Source organism: Natrix helvetica, assembly GCF_964273705.1.
Source record: "Natrix helvetica genome assembly, chromosome: 15".
Taxonomy (NCBI): Eukaryota; Metazoa; Chordata; class Lepidosauria; order Squamata; family Natricidae; genus Natrix; species Natrix helvetica.
The window spans coordinates 8,742,956-8,765,224 of NC_138565.1; the positions used below are offsets into that span (position 1 = coordinate 8,742,956).

General features: G+C 45.9%; 2 protein-coding genes across 2 annotated transcripts in view; both read right to left on the reverse strand.

Moving 5' to 3' along the window:
* LOC309399629 (uncharacterized protein) overlaps positions 1–22,269 on the reverse strand; it is a 234,878-nt gene that overhangs the window by 156,933 nt on the left and 55,676 nt on the right. The gene's annotated exons all lie outside the window — the stretch shown is intronic.
* On the reverse strand, positions 3,530–6,424 carry LOC309399638 (uncharacterized protein). The gene is made up of 2 exons (XM_081967663.1): positions 6,394–6,424; positions 3,530–6,281 (listed from the first exon to the last, which is right to left on the reverse strand). The coding sequence occupies exons 1-2, from the start codon at positions 6,397–6,399 to the stop codon at positions 4,971–4,973; spliced, it is 1,317 nt and encodes a 438-aa protein (XP_081823789.1). The 5' UTR covers positions 6,400–6,424; the 3' UTR covers positions 3,530–4,970.

Below are 22,269 nucleotides of genomic sequence, written 5' to 3' on the forward strand. Positions count from 1 at the left end.
CTCAGGCATATTTAGCATTTTCCCACATGTGAAGTCTTCGATGTGGATGAAGGACTCACCATCAGTAAAGCTCTTTCCACATTCTTTTTTTTTAAATTGGATTTATATGCCGCCCTTCTCCCAAAGGACTCAGGGCGGCGTACAACATTAAAAAACACACATCCCAAAAGTTAAAAAGAAATTAAATACATATCCAAAAAAAAAAAAGCCGAATTTATAAGACAATACATTTTAAAATGAGTTAAAATTAACAGGCCAGGCCAGCTTGCTGGAAAAGCCAACTTTTTAGGGCGCGTCAGAAGGACCCGCTCTCCTCCTCCTCCTCTCACGCGGCGCTTCCTTCCTTCCTTCCCCCGCCGGGCTCCTCCGTCCTCCTGCAGGGGAAAAGGAGAGGAGGGTCACGGCTGTGTCCCCTTCCCCGCAGGGAGGCCGAGCCCGAAGCCTCCGCCTCTCACGGTCCTTCCGGCCATGCTGGAGGCGGACACGGCCTCCCTCCTAGCGTCCCGTCTCCCTCCCTGGCCGCCCCCTTTCTCCAAGAAAGACCCTCCCAGCAGCTCCCTGGTTGCCAGTTCTTTTCCGGAAGTGGAGGCTTCATGCCCTTTTCCTCCAGACGTCGTGCCTCTTCCTTTGGAGGCTCCGCCTTAAAAGGTCCTCCTGCCAATCGCCAACGTCCCCAGAGCGAGCAATCGGTGTCCGCCTTCCTCCAATGAGCCACATAGGCCTGCGTGATGTGGTTGGTTGCTATGGTTCCCCACGGAGGTGGGGGCGTTGGGCTCCCTTTGGGCTTTGGAGTCCTTTCCCCCCTATTGAGGCTGAGGGAGGTCAGGGGCTCTTCTGGGGTGGAGACCTTATAGCCGCTATAAAAGGGAGCCAGTGGGGTCCAGTGATGTACGAACCGGTGGAGAAAGCAAGGGTCCTTTTGGTCCAGCCCACCTCACAGGGTTGTTGTTGGGGGAAGAGAGGAGGGAGGGGTCACCGTGGCTGGAAGGGGGAGGGGCTCAGAGAGCTCCAAAGACCCCTCAGTCCAACCCTGAGCTCCAAATAGTCTCTTTTCTTCCACATCTTCTTCTCTGCCTTATTTGCAGAAATAATAAAGTTAGGATCCAAATGAATGAACTCTCAACATGTGACTCACTCAAGTGTGTTTTTAAATAGCAACTACTTTGCCTCTATTTGATGCAGGACAATTCTTCTTCCTTGATATAAGAATTCTGAATTGATGCACAAAAGGAGAGAGTCTCCAGTTAAATAGGACCTAAGGAGGAGAATCTCCCGCCAATGGTTCCTGCTAGTGAATTTCCTCATAGAAATCAATACCTCATTGGTGGAAAAAGGAAATCATGTCATTTGATATGATCCAAGTTGGATTCTTTCTGGTCTCCTTAACTACTGAATCCCTCAACCTTTGGAACTTGGGTAAAAGAGGGTCTTTAAGCTGTGCAGTATTTTCTTTGGCAGAAGTTGTTTAAGGGGACAGGATTTTTTTTCTATCTACTGAATTGTTTTATTATTTTGGGAGTCACAAAAAGGTGTCTCACCTAAGCAGAAATCATGGAGGGAGATGACCTGGGATGATGGGACACACAAAAGAGCATGGCAAAAGAAAGGAAAAGCGATGGGAAGCTCATCCAGAGCTACATTTAATGAGTCGAGCTTCCCTTGACAGAGGCAGTCTACATACAATAATCTGCCTTTTGTGAGAAATGGGGAAATTCAGTGATTGATTTGGTCACCTCCTGCACACAATTTCTTGACATTGGTGTACTTGTAAAAGGAGGAGCAGGAGACCTTTGGTAGGATGCCAATGGAGGCCTATCATCTCTTAGAGAATTCTGAGGCTTCATGACCTCATCCATGCAGGCTAAACTGCCAGGTATCAGAGTGAAGATGCCCTCCAAGAGGTTAGTCAGACTTCAAAAGGGCTCTGGGAAATCTCCAAGAGGTAGGTCGTGTCCAAAGGGCTCCTGGACTCTGGGAAATCTTCCCTCTATTTGCAGCCAATTCATCAGTTGTATTCCAAGGCCAAAAAATGTCCATTTGGGCCCTTCTTAGGAAAGGGAAGCAGGGAGAAAATCAGAACACTCAGCCCTGTTTCCTGTTTTTTTAAATTATTGGTTCATCATTTTAAATCAAGTCTTAATCTCCAAACTCAGGCATCAATTTTGGTGTGGAGATGAAAAGAACGTGATTACCTGAATTTGAGAGACTTTGAGAGAAGCAAAGGAGCTTCTTTGTCCACCTGAAAACACAGATAATAAGTAATAATTTGAACTTATGTTTATTTTTGTTTCAGGTCCACCTTTCTTGGGGGCGGGGGTTAGCATGTCAAGACTGACTAGCACTGTCACCTATATTCTATTTCACTCCCACCTGGATAACGAAAAGGGAGTGGGATGGAATGCAATGGTTGGGGGAATGCAACGCTTTCCCGTGAGAAATTACTCCCACCGCAAGGACATCCCAACCAGATTTCCCAGCATGGCTGGTTTCTTCCCATAACAAAATGAGCAGAAGTGATAGAGGGACATAATGGACCGTGGGTGGCCTATGGGGAAAGGGGGAATGAACTATGCCAAAAGTAGGGCTAACCTTTTACCAAATAATCTCAATTTACTGTGAAATCGGTTGAAACTGATCTGGGGCGTAAATTTTGATTTACGAGTAAACTTTCTTCTAATCGAAAGAAATTAAAATGGCAGGGAGAGAATGACTGCATGCAGCCTGTGCTGATTTTAAATCGACATTTGATTCCATTTTGAGAGAAATCATTATGAGGAACTTGGAAAATACAGTATAAAGGGTGTTTCTCATTCAGCAATTGTGCAAACCATCCTTTTCAGAAAAGTCTCCCAGGGCTGTACTTAGACCTCCACCATCCACAGAACCATCCTGTGGATGGTTCCACAGGACCATCTCCTACATATACCTGCCTCAATCCATACAATCCCCAATTGGCCTTTGAAGTGCCAGCTGAGAAAGCAATAACTTGTTTTCAGGCGTCGCTTGCTGAAACGTAAAAGATGACCCTCAATCCATTCCCTCCCCCCTTTCTTTCCCAAGAAGGAAATTCAAAGTACAAGATAGGCAGGAAAACGGTTATAAAGTGAGGAACGTGCCCAGGCCTCCCACTAAACCAGAAAGGCAGTGTCCGATAGGGATCTATGGGACCTGGCAGAGAGTCCCTTGTAGCGGTTTCTACTGGAAGACAAGGGGACCATTCAGAGAATCCAACTGACGAGTTTCAGATGTCTGGGGAGGGTCTTACATGGTACCCACCTTTGGAAAACCAACATAGAAGGTCGAGGATCTTCCTTTCCTAAGGGACCAGGTTGGGGCAGGCCTGACACTTGATTTCTGCCATGGCACACTTGGTCAAATTAGGCACAGAGTTGTAAGATCATTTAAAGGCATCCTTAGAATAATCTAATAAAGAGGTTTCCCTTCATGAAAAAATGGATGACACTCGGGATTCATTTTACACATTTACACAGTAGAAAAAGTACAAAACAGATGATTCGATGGAAGAAATTCTGCTCAGTTACATCACAGAAATGGACAATCAGTCAAACATCCCATAATATTAAGCACAACCTTTTGTAAAGGCTTAAAAGGATAATGTTTGCCTGGGGAAAGGAGTCACGTAAACCTATTGCGAAAAGGTACAATTTGAGCCAGTTAAAATGCCTAGCATGTACACTTTAAAACATTCTTCATTTTGAAGTTAGACAGTTGAGTGGGCAGGGGGTCCAATCCTCAAGACCTCTAGAGCCCAATTCCAAGGAAAAGCCACCAAATAACCAATCATACAAGGCAGAGGGGTGTAAAGAGAAAGAAGAAGAAAACAAGGGAAAACACAGAGAAGTAGAGTGATAGAAAGGATGGAAAACACAGACACAGAGTAGGAGATACAAGAAACATATCCAAGATCCAAGGAGGACTCTAATCTCTATATACTGTATGAACGCTCAATAGACAGGGGGAAGCTGAAATACTAATACACAAAGGTATGTATGATATAGTTGCTATTAGTGAAACATGGTGGGATGAAACTCATGACTGAGTTGGATGGATTGATTTGTAACTGGCTGACAAATTACTCAACGGTTGGTCCTTAATGGTACTATATGTACAGGAAAAGAAGGAAGCACTGGGGTACCACTATGGTCCAACTTAGGCCGAGGACTTTTCAATATCTTCATAAATGTCTTAAATGAGGGACTTGATGGGGGACACATCAAATTTGCAGATAATACTAAGAGAGTAGGAATAGCCAACAGCTTAAATTACAGACTCAAGATCCATATTCCCCTATAATAACACCTGGCTTTATTAACTTTTGGGGCCCCAAATAATCACTATGCCTTATTTTGGTGGAAACACAATTTTAGGGTGATTATAGGTTATCTCTCCAGGGTGGATTCTTTGATGTGTGTCAAGGTTTCCTCTCCAACCAAAGTTCTTTCCACACTCTTTCCACCGATATGTTTTTTCTCCTGAGTGGATTTTTTGATGTATGCAAAGGTTTTATCTCTGAATGAAGCTCGTTGCACACTCGACATTTATGTGGTTTGTCTCCTGAGTGGATTCTTCGATGTTCATACAAATGTCCTTTCCGACTGAAACACTTTCCACATTCGAGGCATTTATGTGGTTTTTCTCCTGTGTGGATTATTTGATGTTGACGGAGGTGTGGAGCACTAGTGAAACTGTTTCCACACTCCAGGTATCTGTAGGGTTTTTTTCCCGAGTGGATCGTTTGATGTTTATAAAGGTTGTCATATGACTGAAGCTCTTTCCACACTCCAGGCTATTATGAGGTTTTTCTCCTGAATGGATCTTAAGATGCTTCTGAAGATGTCCGTTATTTTTGAAGGATTTTTCACATTAGTGGCATTCCTTCCTTCCTCCTAGATCCTTTGGGGATTGTCAGGTCTTCGAAAGGACGTTCTGCCCTACAGGCATATATTCGGTTATTTTCCCCAATGGATCCTTTGATGTGTATAAAGGTGGCTCCTCTGACTGAAGCTCTTTCCACACTCCAGGCATTTGTGAGGTTTTTCCCCGGAGTGGATCCTTTGATGTGTATAAAGGTTGCTCCTCTGACTGAAGCTCTTTCCACACTCCAGGCATTTATGAAGTTTTTCTCCTGTGTGGATCCTTTGATGTGTATAAAGGTGGCTCCTCTGACTGAAGCACTTTCCACACTCCAGGCATTTATGAGATTTTTCTCCCGTGTGGATCCTTTGATGTTTATAAAGGTTGCCGCTATGACTGAAGCTCTTTCCACACTCCAGACATTTATGAGGTTTTCCTCCTGAGTGGATATTTTGATGTATATAAAAGTTGCCCCTGTGACTGAAGCCCTTTCCACATTCCAGGCATTTGTGAGGTTTTCCTCGTGAGTGGATCCTTTGATGTATATAAAGGTGGCTCCTCTGACTGAAGCTCTTTCCACACTCCAGGCATTTATGAGGTTTTTCTCCTGAGTGGATCCTTTGATGTATATAAAGGCTGCTCCTCTGACTGAAACTCTTTCCACATTCCAAGCATTGATGAGGTTTTTCTCCTGTGTGGATCCTTTGATGTATATAAAGGTTGCCCTTCTGATAGAAGCTCTTTCCACACTCCATGCATTCATGCGATTTTTCTCCTGTGTGGATCCTTTGATGCACATAAAGGTTGCGCCTATGACTGAAGCTCTTTCCACACTCCAGGCATTTATGAGGTTTCTCTCCTGTGTGGATCCTTTGATGTGTATAAAGGTTGCCCCTCTGACTGAAGCTCTTTCCACACTCCATGCATTTATGAGATTTTTCTCCTGTGTGGATCCTCTGATGTGTATAAAGGTGGCTCCTCTGACTGAAGCTCTTTCCACACTCCAGGCATTTATGAGGTTTCTCTCCTATGTGGATCTTTTGATGTCTCTGAAGATGTCCATTATTTTTGAAGGATTTTTCACATTTGTTGCATTGATATTTCCTTCCTTCCTCCTGGATCATTTGGGGATCCCTGGGTCTTCCGAAGGACCCTCCGCCCTCCAGGACAGTCTCGGGGCCTCCACCCATTTCCTCCACCCCGCATCGCCCTCCACGCAGCCACCTTTCCCGGGGTCCCACTAGGCTCATCCCTTCTTCAGCCTCGGAGTCTCCGGCCTTTCCCCTCCGTCTCCCTTGGAAGCCGCGCCAGGACCAGGCAGGGCTGTTCTGTGTGGCCCGGTCTCCTCCTCCTCTCGGGCGGCGTTTCCTTCCTTCCTTCCCCCGCCGGGCTCCTCCGTCCTCCTGCTGGGGAGAGAGAGAGGCGGGTGATGGCTGCATCCCGTTCCCCGCAGGGGAGGCCCGGGCCGAAGCCTACGCCTCCCACTGCCTGCGACTCCCAGCAGCCCCCGCGCCCTACCTGCATCCGGTGACTTCCGTCGCCTAACCGTCTCTCCTTTGATTGCGCAAATGTGGGCGGGGCCTCCCCCTCTCCTCCCTTGTCGCTGCCGTATGTTTCTCCGATTGCGTCACCTGGGAAGAAAACTTTCTCTTCAGGGCCGGTGCATATTTGCATGCGGCGCCTTCTACGCCATCCCATTGGCGGTGCCCGTTTTGTGACTCCTCCCCTCGCTCCTTATTGGGCGTGCCGCTCTGGCTGTTCGGCGTCTGGGCTCCCTCCGCCTTTGGCTCCGCTCTTCGCTTGTTGCTCTTCCCATCCGCTCCCTTCGCCCTTCGCCGCTCTTCCCGTGCAGCCTGTCCGCCCTTCCTGTCTCAGTTCGCTCCTCCCTCCAACCTGGTCCCTTTTCGAGGCAGGGCTGCTCTGACGGGGGTGAGGGGGAGAGCAGCCTTCCCTCCGCAGGCCCACCTCGCAGGCTTGTTCGGAGGGGATACCTAAATGGCGGGGGGAGCCCAGACTGACTCCCGGAAAGCGCCTAAGGAGGGGAGGGGTTGGAACGGTTAAGGGGGACATGGGAGTCGTCTGTCCTGCCCCTCCTCTGGTGCCCCCCCACCCACTCTTTCTGCACCCCTCTCCCTTCCCCCACACCCTTCCCCCCTTTCCCCCCACCTCTCCTCCTCATCCCGTGCCCCTCCCTTTCCTTCTCTCCCTGGCTCTATTTCACCCCACCCCCTCCCTTTCCCTCTCCCCACCCCCTGCCCCTCCTCTACTTCCCACCCCCACTCCCTTTCTTCTACGCCCCCCCTCCATTAAGCTGTGTAGTCTGCCTTTTGTGAGAAATGGGCAGCTTGAGTGATTTCTCTCCTTGCCTCCTACAGACATTTTGCCTGATGGCTTCATGACATCATCCATGCAGCCTAAACTGCCAGTTACTCTCAGTTGGGAGGGAGGGGTCACCGTGGCTGGAAGTGGGAGGGGCTCAGAGAGCACCAAAGACCCCTCAGTCCAACCCTGAGCTCCAAATAGTCTCTTTTCTTCCACATCTTCTTCTCTGCCTCATTTGCAGAAATAATAAAGACAGGATCCAAATGAATAAATAAACTCTACATATGTGACTCACTCAAGTCTTCTTTTAAATTGCAACTACATGGATACATTTTCTTCCTGGATATAAGTGTAGTAAGGTAACGAAAAATAACCCAAAGAGCACAAACAGGAACGAACTAATGAATACATAATCAAGGACCAAAGCTAGAGGAAAACACGCACACGTAAACAGGAAAAGGTTACACTTAGTCACAAAGGAGATAAGATAATAGGATTAGGAAAAGGATAATGGAGTTGGGAAAACCCCGAATCTAGCAATGATTACAAGATAACACGAACACCATGACCATCTGCATAAAACAGATCTCTTTGATAAGCGCCCCGAATAACAGGAAAACATCCTTTTCAGGTTTTATGATAAGATTAACATAAGGGCAAGATACCAGACAAACGAAACCCAAAAGACAAGAGAATCAATATCAGAACGATCATCCAGAATAAAGGAACTTTTATTCTCAGTAAAATTTACACTGTAGCCAGGGGCAAGAAAAACTGTATATAAGGAGAAACCAAATTGTATATGGTGCTGCAGACCCGGGAACGACAGAGCTGCGTCTCATCCTTCCCGTTCCTTTTTTCCCTTCAATAAAGCTCATAACTTTCAGGTGGCTGTCTTCACGAAACTTTCTTCTAGGCGTCGGTGGTGACTCCCGGCTGGGAACGAACCAGGAAACCTTTGATCTTCCAACAATTGGCGACCCAGATGGGACTCTCAGCTCACCCAACCACCGAACCGGGCCCGAGGAATCACTCTCTTGCCGGCCGCGGATGTTTTCATCCGCAGGAGGACTTCCACGGACCCGGCACGGCTAAAAAGGGTAGTAAAGGGAGATCCGGAGTTTGAACTCTACAGCTGCCTGAAAGGAGGTGAGTACCGCTCCGAAATTTTTTTTTCCTAAAAAATAACACGGGGAGTGAAAGAGTGTGTGTGTGCGTGTGTGTTAGAGGGCTCAGATCCACAAGTAGCAGTCAGAATCCACCTCCTCCGCCTAACCCCCAGCCGCACCTCAGCCTGCTGCTAGTCCGAAAGGGCAGTGACCGGCAGGATTGAGAAAGCAAGGGGGGGTTCTTGTCGGAGTGTGGAAACTGACTCGCGAAAAAAGGGATACTGAAGCAGCCGAGCGGGCAACGAGTGGGGGAATTATTGCTGAAAAGTAACGATACGGGTGGAAAAAAAAAAAACAGGAAAAATCCCAGGGAAATCGTGTATTGTAGATAAAGCCCATAAGAAAGTTAGTGAGAAAAAGGGAGGTACGCATACCCGCTCCGACAGCACCCCTCCTGGGTCACTGTGCGGCTGGTCCTCCGGGTCTCTTTCCCCAAGACTTGAAACTGTAAGAAAAGTCCCTGCGTGAAAGGGCGCGAATCGAGAGAAGGTTCCCGTGGTGAGGAACGCGTCAAAAGTCCCTCCGAAGGGCACCCCCAGAAAAGTCCCTCCGAAGGGCACCAATAAGACCCTCCGAAGGGCAAACAGAGAAAGTCCCTTCAAAAGGGCGCGAAAGGTCCTCTAAGGACGCGAAAGTAAAGTGGGGAAATACGAAGTGGCAAACCCGGCTAGGACGAAGTGAACCCACATCTAAACGGGATCATGGGAAGCGGTAGCTCGAGGGTAGCCATGGAAACCCCCCTAGGGGAGCTGTTGGGGGCCTGGGACGAAAAGCAAATGCCCGTCCTGGCCGGAATGAAGAAAAAAAAGGCAAAACAAATATGTAAGGAATGGGCTTTACTCAAAGACGAAACTGGGAGACCGATTTGGCCAAAGAGCGGTTCATTCAATTTTAAAATCCTGAAAGCACTTAGACCTAAAATTAAGCCCAGCCACCTACCCTATTGGTACTGCTGGGCTGAACTGGCTAGACTCAAAGACCCCCCGGCAGAGAAACCCAAAGAAAAGACAGATAACCCCCCCGAGAAGGACGAGACAGGAATACCCTTCATGGCTCCCCTTTTAAGTAAACCAGTACCGGGAAGAAATAGGGGACAATTTGAGTATGTACTAACCCATTCCCCATTTTCGGCTTCAGACCTAGTAATCTGGAAAAGGGACACCCCCACTTTCAGAGCCGATCCCCAGACAGTGATACAGACCATAAAATCCATAGTGGAAAGCCACAACCCCTCATGGGGAGACATGACCCAGTTGTTGCACGTTTTCCTAACGAAAGACGAGCTCCTCAAATTATTCGAGGCAACTGAACGAATTGCCAAGCAACCCGTCATACCTGTGTCAGGGCAGGTAGCCCGGACAAGGGTGGCATGGCCCCTACATCGTCCAGATTGGGATTATAATGATACAAACCACTGGGATGAATACAGTAGGGCAAAGGAAAATTTAATTGAGGCTCTAGAGGACATAGGGAGAAAGCCCCTTAATTGGGCCGAATTCCAAAGGGTAACACAAAGGGAAGTGGAAAATCCGGACGCCTTCTGGGTACGCCTAACAGAAGCGGCCGCTACATATGCCCACCTAGACCTCCATAGCCAGAAGGATCAGAGAATATTAGCCTCGGCTTTTGTCAATCAATCAGCCGATGACATCCGCGATCATTTTCAGCGGGTCGTCTCGAACTGGTCCTCACTAGAAATCTCGGAGTTACGCAGGATTGCGAACTTCGTGTATGACCAAAGGGACAGGCTAAAGGAGGAGGAGAAAGAAAGGAAGGAAGACAGAAAGGAAAGGGAAAGAGAAAGAAAGAGGAGAGAAGAGAGGAGGGAGGACCTACAAATTTTTGCTGCTCTAAATCCCAACCGCAGGGCTTACACACCCCCGGGTCGGTACCCACCTCCCCCGCCACACTGGCGTAAATGCCGGCAATGTGAGTGGGAGGAGAGGCCCCAAGAACGCTGCACCCACTGCCTGCAGTGCGGGGAGGAAGGACACATGAAACGAAATTGTAGACGAAACCCGGCAAACCAACCGCGCCGGACCCGGCCTAGAGCACCTATGCACAGGGCCCGCCCAGGTGACCAAGGAGAATGGAGGCAGAACTACACACACACACAGGATTCAGGGTGGGATAGGGATCAGTCGCCCTTATGACTAGCGGCAAACGCCACTGACTTTTTGGCTACCTTTTGTGGATTGGCCATTCCCTTAAGGAATGGCCCAGGAGGGGAACCCATGATATCTCTCTGGATAGGGGGAAAGCAGTATGAGTGCCTAGTGGACACAGGAGCAACCTCCTCACTAATAACAACACCTCCAACAAAAAACTCAATTGCACAAGGGGTCCGGGATGAAATAATGGGGGTAGGAGGAAGGACCATCCCAGTAGAATTCACAAAGGAAATTCCAGTCGATGTAGGTCCGCTAGCCCTAAAACACTCCTTTACAGTCTGTACTCAATCTCCTCTCTCCCTACTGGGAAGAGACCTCTTGTGTAAAATGGGGGCCACTATTAAATGTGGGAAGGATGGTTTGCTACTAGATATACCAACAAAAAGCATCCATATGGTAGTCACGGAAGCCGCCTCACTGCCTACTGACCTTAATAGTCTACCCTCCTCCTTATGGGGCTGGGATGCCACGGAAGTGGGATTATTAAAAGGAGCTTCCCCAGTGAGAATAGCGGTAAAACATGAGCCCCCACCTTATGCCCCGCAGTATAGAATCCAGACTGAAGCCATCCAGCCCATAAGAAAGTTAATAAGGGCTTATCTAGAACAAGGAGTCCTCCGCAAGTGCACCTCCCCATGTAACACCCCAATCTTCCCAGTAAAGAAACAGAAATTGGACCGGGAAGGGAACCCTATCTTCAGATTCGTACACGACTTACGCCTAATCAATAGGCATGTGATACCCCGGGCTCCAATAGTACCCAATCCTGCAACCATAGTCACGGAGGTACCAGCTTGGGCACAATATTTTACAGTCATAGACCTGTGCTCTGCCTTCTTTAGCATCCCGGTACATCAGGCTTCCCAATACCTTTTTGCCTTCACTTGGGAAGACCAACAATACACGTGGACTCGCTTGCCACAAGGCTACACGGAGTCACCCACCTTATTCTCACAGATCTTAAAAGCAGACCTTTCTTCCATATCACTCCCACACAGCTCCACCCTAATACAGTACGTAGACGACTTATTGCTAGCATCAGAAACAGAGGAAGCCTGTAAAGTGGACACAATTCATCTCCTGCAAGCCCTAGCAGATAGGGGACACAAAGCATCACCCACTAAGTTACAATATCTACAACAAGAGGTGACCTATTTGGGGTACATCATAGCACCCGGCATAAGGAAACTAGCCCCCAGCAGGGTGCAGACCATTTTGAACATGAAAACTCCACACACAAAGAGGCAAGTCAGAGCCCTACTGGGCGTACTGGGTTTTTGCCGCCCATGGATTCCGTCATTCGGGGAATTAGCAAAACCCTTAATACAATTAACAGAAAAGGCCATGCCCGACCCCATTGAATGGACCAACTCCTTAGACCAAACTATAAAAGAAATTAAACAGACATTAGCCTCGGCCCCGGCACTGGGACTTCCAGACTATAATAAACCCTTTACATTATTTATTCATGAAAACAAGGGAGTAGCTTCAGGAGTTTTAACGCAAACATTCGGCCCTGCGCAACGTCCGGTTGCCTACTACTCCGTAACCCTAGACCCAGTAGCTCAGGGAGCCGTTCCATGCTTGAGAGCAGTGGCAGCAACAGTAGAAATTGTAAGAAAATCAAAAGACATAGTCCTAGGACACCCGCTGCTCCTAAAAGTACCTCACGAGGTTTTTGCGATTCTGTTAAAATCACAAACGCAAGCCTTCACACAGCAGCGCCTAGCACGATATGAGGCCGAATTATTTACAACAGATCACATAACATTTGAAAGGTGTTCCACCCTAAACCCAGCCACCTTACTCCCGACAGAACAACAGGGCAACTTACACGATTGCCTCCACCTGATTCACGATGCTAAATCCCCACGCCCCGATCTAACCGATACCCCACTCCTAAACCCAGACATGGAACTATACACGGATGGCTCCTCTTATATGTATAACGGGAAGAGGGTAGCAGGAGCCACCGTTGTTTCCCTACATGAAATTATTTGGGCTTCACCTCTCCCCCCCTCCCATAGTGCCCAAGCAGCTGAGCTCATGGCATTAACAAAAGCTTGTGAAGCCGCTAAGAACAGGTCCGTGAACATTTACACTGACTCCAAGTATGCCTTTGGAGTCTGCCACGCCACAGGCACCCTATGGAAACAGCGGGGGTTTCTCACGTCAGCTGGCCAACGCATAGCCCACGCTACCTTAGTCTCTGACCTATTAAGTGCCATCAGGTTACCACGCTCCATAGCCGTCATACACTGTAGAGCCCACCTAACAGATAACTCCCCGACCACAAAGGGCAATAGATATGCGGATGAAACGGCAAAATGGGTAGCCACCGAACCTCTCCCTCAAAATATGGCAGCAGTAACAATGCAAGCCACCCCTACCATCCCTTATGACGATTTCCTGGAAAATGGAGAAACAGAAAGATGGAAGGAAACATTGGGTGCAGTCTTTAGGGACGGGTTCTGGAGGGTGCCAGATGGCAAGCCAATAGCCCCACGACGCCTCTTACGATTAATCTGCCAGAGGCTACACACAAAAGGCCACTGTGGGACGCAAGCGATAGTAGACGCTGCCAGAAGTGTATGGTACGCACCAGGGATCTATAGCGAGGCCACTAGGGTGACTAGCACCTGTCAGACTTGTCAAGCCAATAATAGTTCGTCTAGGAAAAGTATTCATGAAGGTGGTAGACCCTGGGCACAGAGGCCATTTGAAAAAATACAAATGGACTATATACAATTACCCAAGGCAGATGGATATCAATATGCCCTTGTATGCCGGGATCAACTCACACACTGGGTAGAAGCTTTCCCCTGCCGCCATGCAACAGCTTTAGAGACAGCAAGGCACCTCATTAAGGATATTGTACCAAGATTTGGAGTGCCTACAGTCATAGACATGGATCGTGGAAAACACTTTGTAGCACAAGTCCTAGATCACGTCCTCCAAGCCCTAGGTATTACCCAGAACCTTCACTGCCCGTATTCACCTTCCTCCTCGGGAGGAACTGAACGATCTAATAGGGAAATTAAGACCCTGCTGGGGAAACTTTGCCAGGAAACGCATCTCTCTTGGCCTAAAGTGTTGCCTATTGCACTATTTCATATCAGGACTAGACCACGGCGAGACATTGGACTCTCCCCATTTGAAATACTTTTCGGACGACCACCTGATACCTTAAAAGGTCTAGACCCACACTCCCTGAGCCTAGATAGGGGGGATATGGTATTATGCTCTTATCTTTCAGCCCTGCATAACAGCCTCCAGACCCTGTGGACACAGAGCGCCCTGACTCAGACGCTACCCCTGGAAGAAAACCTGCATCCATACGAACCAGGCAGCTGGGTGTGGATAAAACACTTTACCAGAACGACGTCATTACAACCTAGGTGGACAGGACCCTACCAAGTCTTGCTGACCACTCAGACAGCTGTAAAGGTTGCGGAAAAAGATTCCTGGATTCATTGGACTCACGTCAAGCCCGCGGTTATAGACCACAGTGCTGACATCCCACCGATTAAGCTGAGACGTGATCCGGAAACCCAGCAGTGGACTCTAGAGGCCCTCTTCCAAGAGAGGGAACAAGTAAACTGACCTAAAAAGACTTGTTGGTTAACAAAAATTTTAAGACTTTTCGTAACTTTCAAAAAAAAAAAAAAAAAGGGGGGGGTATTTGGGGGGTATTTAGGGGGTATCTAGTTGAAAATGGGAAAAGAGAGTATGGGGACAAAGATCTTATATTGTTGTATAATGTTGACTGTAACTCAAGTAACTGCATTTTTAGAACCAAACCTCATCCCAGAGAAAGGAAACATATGGGAATATTTAGCAAAGGAAGTGCTTAACACTACAGACTTCTGCCTAGAGGGAGGGAGCTCAGTAAAAGACATTTTAAAAACATGCCTCATGGGGGTGGCAGTGGGACCCCAAGCCATTCACAACGACACTAAGCTTCAGCACATCCTCATCACTCCGTCATACTCAAACATTTATGACTGGGGAAACGTTACCAAGGCTAAAAATTTAGACATGTACACCCTACACATAGTGGCCGTTACATCCTCATCCTGGTGTTTCAGGATCGAGGGATGCGAGGCCAAAAGAGGGGAAGGTTGCACTAACCTCAACAACACCGACCTCAAATGCAACCACACAGAAAACATTCCCCACTCCTATAGCTACATGAGGCTACCCCACGGATGGTTCATACTATGTGGATTACAAGCCTATTCATATATACCGGCCAACTCTACAGGGGGGCCATGCACCCTAGGAAAGTTAACCATGCTCATGCCGTCTTTACAGAGGCGACACAAAAGGGCCTTTCACTCCCTAGACTCAGATTGCGAATCTAAAGTGTCCCTACTGACAAAAGCTGAATATGTTTCATTGGCAGTATCACTAGTGGGAGTGCCAGGGCTAGCAGTACGAAATTCCAGAAATTTGAATAGCCTGGCATGTACCCTAGCAAAGGGTTTAAATTCGACTTCCCATGCGCTGGATGCCTTAAACAGAGAGCTGCGGCAAGTTAGAGAAGCCGCCTTGGAGAATCGCGCAGCAATAGACTTCCTATTGCTAAAACATAACCACGGTTGCGCGGAGTTCAGAGGGTTGTGCTGCTTCAACCTAGACCAAAGCTCTGAAGCTGTAGGAAAAGACATCCACCACCTAAAAGAATTGGCTCAGAACATAGGCCAGGACCAACCCTCCATAGACTGGTCCTGGATTTATTCCTGGCTGCCAGACTTTCACTGGCTTAAAATACTCCTGACAGGAATCGTCGTAGTCTGTGTCATAGGAGCCCTCACGTGTTGCCTCTGCCATTGTATCCCCCCTTGCCTAGCCTGCTTAAGAACCTGTCAACCCACTAGGACTTCACAAACAACTAAACACAGCCAAGCAGCCCTCATGATGATCCAGATAGACCGGGACTTTCAAGTATACCCCGATGAGATGCCCAACGACACTAAGGGGGCGAAAATAATTGACATCAATTATTTTGCCCCAGTTCAGAATGAGGGATTGTAGTAAGGTAACGAAAAATAACCCAAAGAGCACAAACAGGAACGAACTAATGAATACATAATCAAGGACCAAAGCTAGAGGAAAACACGCACACGTAAACAGGAAAAGGTTACACTTAGTCACAAAGGAGATAAGATAATAGGATTAGGAAAAGGATAATGGAGTTGGGAAAACCCCGAATCTAGCAATGATTACAAGATAACACGAACACCATGACCATCTGCATAAAACAGATCTCTTTGATAAGCGCCCCGAATAACAGGAAAACATCCTTTTCAGGTTTTATGATAAGATTAACATAAGGGCAAGATACCAGACAAACGAAACCCAAAAGACAAGAGAATCAATATCAGAACGATCATCCAGAATAAAGGAACTTTTATTCTCAGTAAAATTTACACTGTAGCCAGGGGCAAGAAAAACTGTATATAAGGAGAAACCAAATTGTATATGGTGCTGCAGACCCGGGAACGACAGAGCTGCGTCTCATCCTTCCCGTTCCTTTTTTCCCTTCAATAAAGCTCATAACTTTCAGGTGGCTGTCTTCACGAAACTTTCTTCTAGGCGTCGGTGGTGACTCCCGGCTGGGAACGAACCAGGAAACCTTTGATCTTCCAACATAAGAATGTGGAATTCTTGCACAAAAGGAGACCGTCTCCAGTTAAAGAGGACCTAAGGAGGAGAATCTCCTCTCAATGGTTCCTGCTAGTGAATTTCCTCTTAGAAATCAATACCTCATTGTTGGAAAAAGGAAACAGGAAATCATGCAATGTTGATAGGATCCAAATTGGGTTTTTTTTCTGGGTCTCTAACTGCTGGATTGTTAAGCTATGTAGTATTTTCTTTTGACAGTTGTTCAAGGGGACCGGATTTTTCTCTCCTGGATTGCTGTATTACTTTGGGATTCACAAAAAGGTTTCTCACCTAAGGAGAAATCATGGAAGGAGCTCACCTGGGATGATGGAACAAAACACAAAAGAGCATGGCAAAAGAAAGGGAATGCTATGGGAAGTTCATCCAGAGCTACATTAATGAGTGGATCTTCCCTTGACAGAGACAGTCTACATACAAAAATCTGCCTTTTGTGAGAAATGGGGAAATTCAGTGATTGATTTGGTCACCTCCTGCAGACATTTTCTTGACATTGGTGTACTTGTAAAAGGTGGAGCAGGTGACCTTTGGTAGGATGCCAATGGAGGCCTGTCATCTCTTAGGGAATTCTGAGGCTTCATGACCTCATCCATGCAGGCTAAACTGCCAGGTATCAGAGTGAAGATGCCCTCCAAGAGGTTAGTCAGACTTCAGAAGGCCTCTGGGAAATCTCCAAGAGGTAGGTTGGTGTCCGAAGGGCTCCTGGACTCTGGGAAATCTTCCCTCTATTTGCAGCCAATTTATCATAAAGTGGAATAAAATATGGATTATAAATATAAGAATGAAGACGTGGCATAAAAGGGACAGTTGGAAATTTGCTTAAAGGGACAGGGAAATGTCATCAGCCCTCAACCACAACATGTTCCAGCAAATGTCCCTATGTCAAAAGTCCAAAACCACAAGGTTCAAATAAAGTTCGTTAATGGCACGTAGTCCATACCTGTAACAAAAGGAGAAGTAAGACCCTCATCTCCTTATAAGGCTTTTTCCTCAAGGTAACCAATAAGAAATGAGTTAAGTGTTTCCGTGTTACACTGTCTTTGAGAATGTATAAGAATGCATGCTTCGATAATAAAGATTGTTCAGAATTTCCAATGCTAGCTATGTGCTTGCTTTCTGAACCTGGCTGCCAAATAAACTTTTCCTGTATCCTGAGAAGTCTAAGCCTATCATTTTCTGCAACAATTCTGGCAACCGTGGCGGCAGGACTTAGAGCGATATTTCGCTGAGGACGGAATGGACCGACCGGTGCCCCATCGAGGCCATCTCGCCCTTCTTCAGGCACCACGGAGATCTTTCTCTGGAAGGGGGCCGATGACCCCTCTTGGGCATCCGGAGGACATCACCGATCCAAGAATCTGACCAGGATCAGGACAAGTTAATAAAATTTACGCCGGCTGAGAAAGAAGACGCCTGCAGGCAAGTATCAAAAGAATTGTAGATCCACTCGGTTAGAAGAGGGGGCCTGATCACCTCCCTGAGCCCGGGATAGCATCCTTTCCAAATGGAACTGGTGTATCCTAATGAGGCTCTAGGTTTGTGTGGGTGGTTAAGTCATCGCAGTTCCTGAAGGCGACCGTGGTATTCCGGCACCCCAGGTCGGTGACAGTGTCTTAGAAATAAAACATGGGAAGGTGGGGAGCGTTCCTCGAACGCCTCTCCAATGCATGTTGAGGGGGAAAAAAAGCCTTGAGAGAGTTTTACTAAAAAAAATCTCTGGCAGAGAAATTACCCTCACCCCTATTATAAAAGCCTCAAGGAGGAAAGAAAAAGCTTTGAGAGAGTCTCAACGAAACATTTAGTTCCTGTCTGTTTTAACTTGCATGCTTGTCCTTGATGATGTGTTTAAGTGTTTTTTTGTTTTGTTAAAAAGAAAGAAAAAACGGTCCCATTAGGTGGGGCCAGGAGAAAGAAAACCAAAAAAGGTTATCGAAGGGATAGATCAAGTGGACCACAAACCTGGTCCAAGGGAGCAGTTGAGATAAAAACTCAAATTGCCCTAAGGGAATTTTATTGCCAGAAGCTGAGGGGGAGCTACGTAAGGTGTGGATATATGCTCCATTCTCAATGGCTGATTTATGTAATTGGAAAAATAAAATTCCTGCTTATAGAGAAAATCCAGATGAGATGCATGTCCTTTTTGCATCCATTTTTCTGAACTCACCAGTCTGCTTACGCTGACATAAAAAGTCTGATGGAAATTTTATTAACCACAGAGAAAAGAATAAGTCTTTTGAATAAGCCTTTGCAGAAGGATCATGAAAAAAAACACCAGACTGAACATGGTTACTGAAGGAACCAGATTAGGAACCTAGTACGTTCAGCTACAAAACTATTGGACCTTAGTTTTGTTAGGATTCAAACAAAAGTTAAGAATTTAGGGAAGGTCTATTAAATTCAACAGAAACAGGATGAAAATCCAGGGGAATTACTAGAATGCATTTATCAAACCTTCAGGCAATATACCACATTAGATCCTGAGGTTGAAGAAAATAAGAGAATGGTCAATATGTCTCCAGAAGATAGGCTAAAGATACAGAAGGATCTTGACAAACTTGAACATTGGGCACTATCTAATAAAATGAAATTCAATGGTGAAAAGAGTAAGATTCTACATTTAGGCAACAAAAATGAAATGCACAAGTACCTTGCTCAACATTAGTAACTATGAAAGGAATCTTGGAGTCCTAGTGGACAACCATTTAAATATGAGCCAGCAGTGTGCAGCAGCTGCCAAACAAAGCCAACACAGTTCTAGGCTGCATAAACAGAGGGATAGAATAAATATTACTTGGAATACTGCATTCAGTTTTGGTCACCACGATGTAGAAAAGATGTGGAGAGAAGAGCAACAAAGAAGAGGGAGTCAAAAACTATTCTCCAAGGCACCTGAGGGTAGAACAAGAAGCAATGGGTGGAAACTAATCAAAGAGAGAAGCAACTTAGAACTGAGGAGAAACTTCCTGACAGTTAGAACAATTAATCAGTGGAACAGAAATTGCCTCCAGAAATTGTGAATGCCCCAACACTGGAAGTCTTTAAGAAAATGTTGGATAGTCATTTGTTTGAAACGGTATAGGGTTTCCTGCCTGGGGTTGGACTAAAAGACCACCAAGGTCCCTTCCAACTCTGCTATTGTATTGTATTGTATCTTCATTGGTCACTCTGCAGATGACATTAAGGAAAAAAGGGGGGCCAGGAAAGGCATCTCTGAATTTGTGGAGTGAGCATACAAGGACTCAAAACCTCAGATAAGAAGGAACTTCAAAAGGCAAGAGGAAACACATTTTTTCTCGCCAAGGCTCTTAGATAGAGTGGGAGGTAAGGGGACCTGCCGGAAGAATTGTCGAGGAGGTTGTTGCGGGGATCGGTAGTTAGAGGCACACATGCTGTTAATCAGATTGCTGCAGCCTGTCTCTGTTGTGACAAAACAACCCAAAGACAGGATGGAAACTTCCTTTGGAAGTCCTTCTACAGGGCTCCCGGGTGCTTTGTGGCAAATAGATGTCCCCACAATTTTCCCAGAAAGTGAGATTTAGAGATCTCTTGGTTTTGGGTGTACTAAAAGACATTGTGCCAAGGTTTGGGATGCCTTTGAATAGAGCCTCAGATTCTGGCCACCATCAGATGAATCAAGAGCCCCAACCAGATGCAAACAATGTGTTAATGAAAGTCTCCATATATCCGGATCTTTAAAAATATGCCAGCGTGGCTGAGAGATCCAACCTAGAACCCTGGCCGAATGCAAACAATGTGTGGACAAACATCTCTATACATTGTCTCTATACATCTTGATCTTTAAAAAATGCCAGCGCAGCTGGGAGATCAAGAAAGGTTTGGATCTTTATAAATTAGAGATCCAAATTAGAAACACAACACCAGGGCAGAGACTGGTATTAACAATCTAGTGCTTAAGGAGATAGAACGGGCATAACTTCGAGCAAAAGTAAGAAATTTAGCAGGTCATAAAAAGGTAAAGCCTATTGAATAGGAAGATCTAGGTAATTGGACTTGATTAATTTGATGTAATTCTTAGGTGTGTATCTATACTAATAACATGTAGAATTGAATGGTGTTCAATTGATTTTGATATGTTTGACCAGCGGGCAAAATAAGTAAGCTTCTCAGCTTGGACTTGAAGTTGTGGGGAACAGTAGGATTTAAAGTTTTAATCTTTAAGTTTTCCCATGCTTGGAGAATGACCCACATGTTTCCCAAGGAAAGAAAATTGGAGATTTAAAGGGACAGACTCTTCCCCAGATCTGAAAGTGCTGTTTCAGGCTATTTGTGCATGTAGGTCTGTATGGATTGAATAAAATGGAAATTGCATGAAAGGTCTTTGTGAAAAGTAGAAGAAAGAAAGAGAGATGACAGGATGCAAAGTAAAGCTGAATTGCTGACAGTTGCATTGTCAAATAATTCCAAAGCCCAAAGCAGAGGTCGATGTAATTGGTGTAAGAAAAAAAGAAAAGGCCACTGGCTACAAGAATGTCCCAAGACATGCTTGAATGCCCACTTCCTCTTTTGGGTCATGATATCCTATGCAAAATGGGAACTACACTGTCCTTTGAGGAAGATAAAATGGCTCTAATTATGAGGCACTTCCCCAGATGAGATATGGCAATGGTGGTTCAAGAATCCACCAGGCCATGTGTATCATCATGGACCAATAATTATACAAGTAAAGCCTCTAGCCATGCCTGTTTGCCTATGCCTTCTTCACCATCTCAAATACACAGAAACAACTAAAAACTGTTTGCTTTTGAGTAGGAAAAGTAACAGGTCAAAAGAGGCTGTTTGCTCTTGGAGACTAGGTTTCTCCAAGGATTAAAAAATTTTTTACCTACCTTTTTGGTTAAGTCTTTGCCTCAGGCCTAGAAAATTTCCAGCCTTGCGAAGATGGAAATGTGCTACTCCAATATGTAGGTAATATCCCAGTAACCGAACAGACGAAGGAGAATTGTTGAAAAAAATACCAATCAATCAATTGCTTCATCTGTTAATGGACAAGGCAAAAAGCTGGAAGGCAGGGACAAAAAGCCCCAAGTTAAATACTTAAGAGTAATAATATGTATGCCAAATTGCGAACCCATGAACAGCAGGATAATGCAGAAGAGGATTTCAAATTTCGTGCTTCTAGCCAAACCTCCTTACGCATCTACGAAGGGGGGTGGAAAAAAGAAGAAGAAGAAGAACCCTTGCTTGCAGAAACGGGCATTTGAAACCCTAAAGTCAGAATTATCTCAGGCTCTGATAAGAAAAAGGAAGTTGACAACAACTTATCTATCTAAACAACTGAACTGTTGCAAAAGGCTTTGGCCACATTGCCTAAAATTCTAGCTGCCACAGCTCTCCTAATGGAGGAAGCTAATAAATTAACTTTTAGACAGCCTACCAATATCTACACTAGCCATGCAATTCAAGGAATTTTAGAAATGAAGGGACATTTACAAATATCAGGCACTCCTGACTCAAAATCCACAAGTGACCTTGAAGCAAACAAATGCCCTAAACCCTGCCACCCTTTTGCCAATACCAGGACCCGAAATTGACTATAATTGTATGAGAATCATTGAGAATCAGTTTTCATGCAGACCAGACTTAACTGACGTGCCGTTGAAATATGCAGACTATAACTTGTTCACTGATGGATCAAGCTTCATTACTATGGGAGAACATTATGCAGTCTCCCTTGCCCAAGTCTTTGAGAGTGGACCTCTCCCAAAAGGCACCAGTGCCCAAGTGGCAGAATTGTGGGCTTTAATTTGTGCATTAGAAAGAACAAAGAATGAAAGGGTGAACATCTGAACTGACTCTGTATGCCTTCCTTACTTTGCATATCAATACTGCTCATTATAGGGAAAGAGGTGTTTTAACTGCCTCAGGAAAGAAATTAAGCAAATGTGTGAATTGCACTGTTAAGGAAAAGATAAGGTGTGTTTTGATGCCTTACCCTTAGCTCTCTGCTCTGTGAGATGTACTCCATGTAAAGAAAAATTATCTCCTTTTGAAATGATGGCCACCAGTTATAAGCCATAATGTGAAAA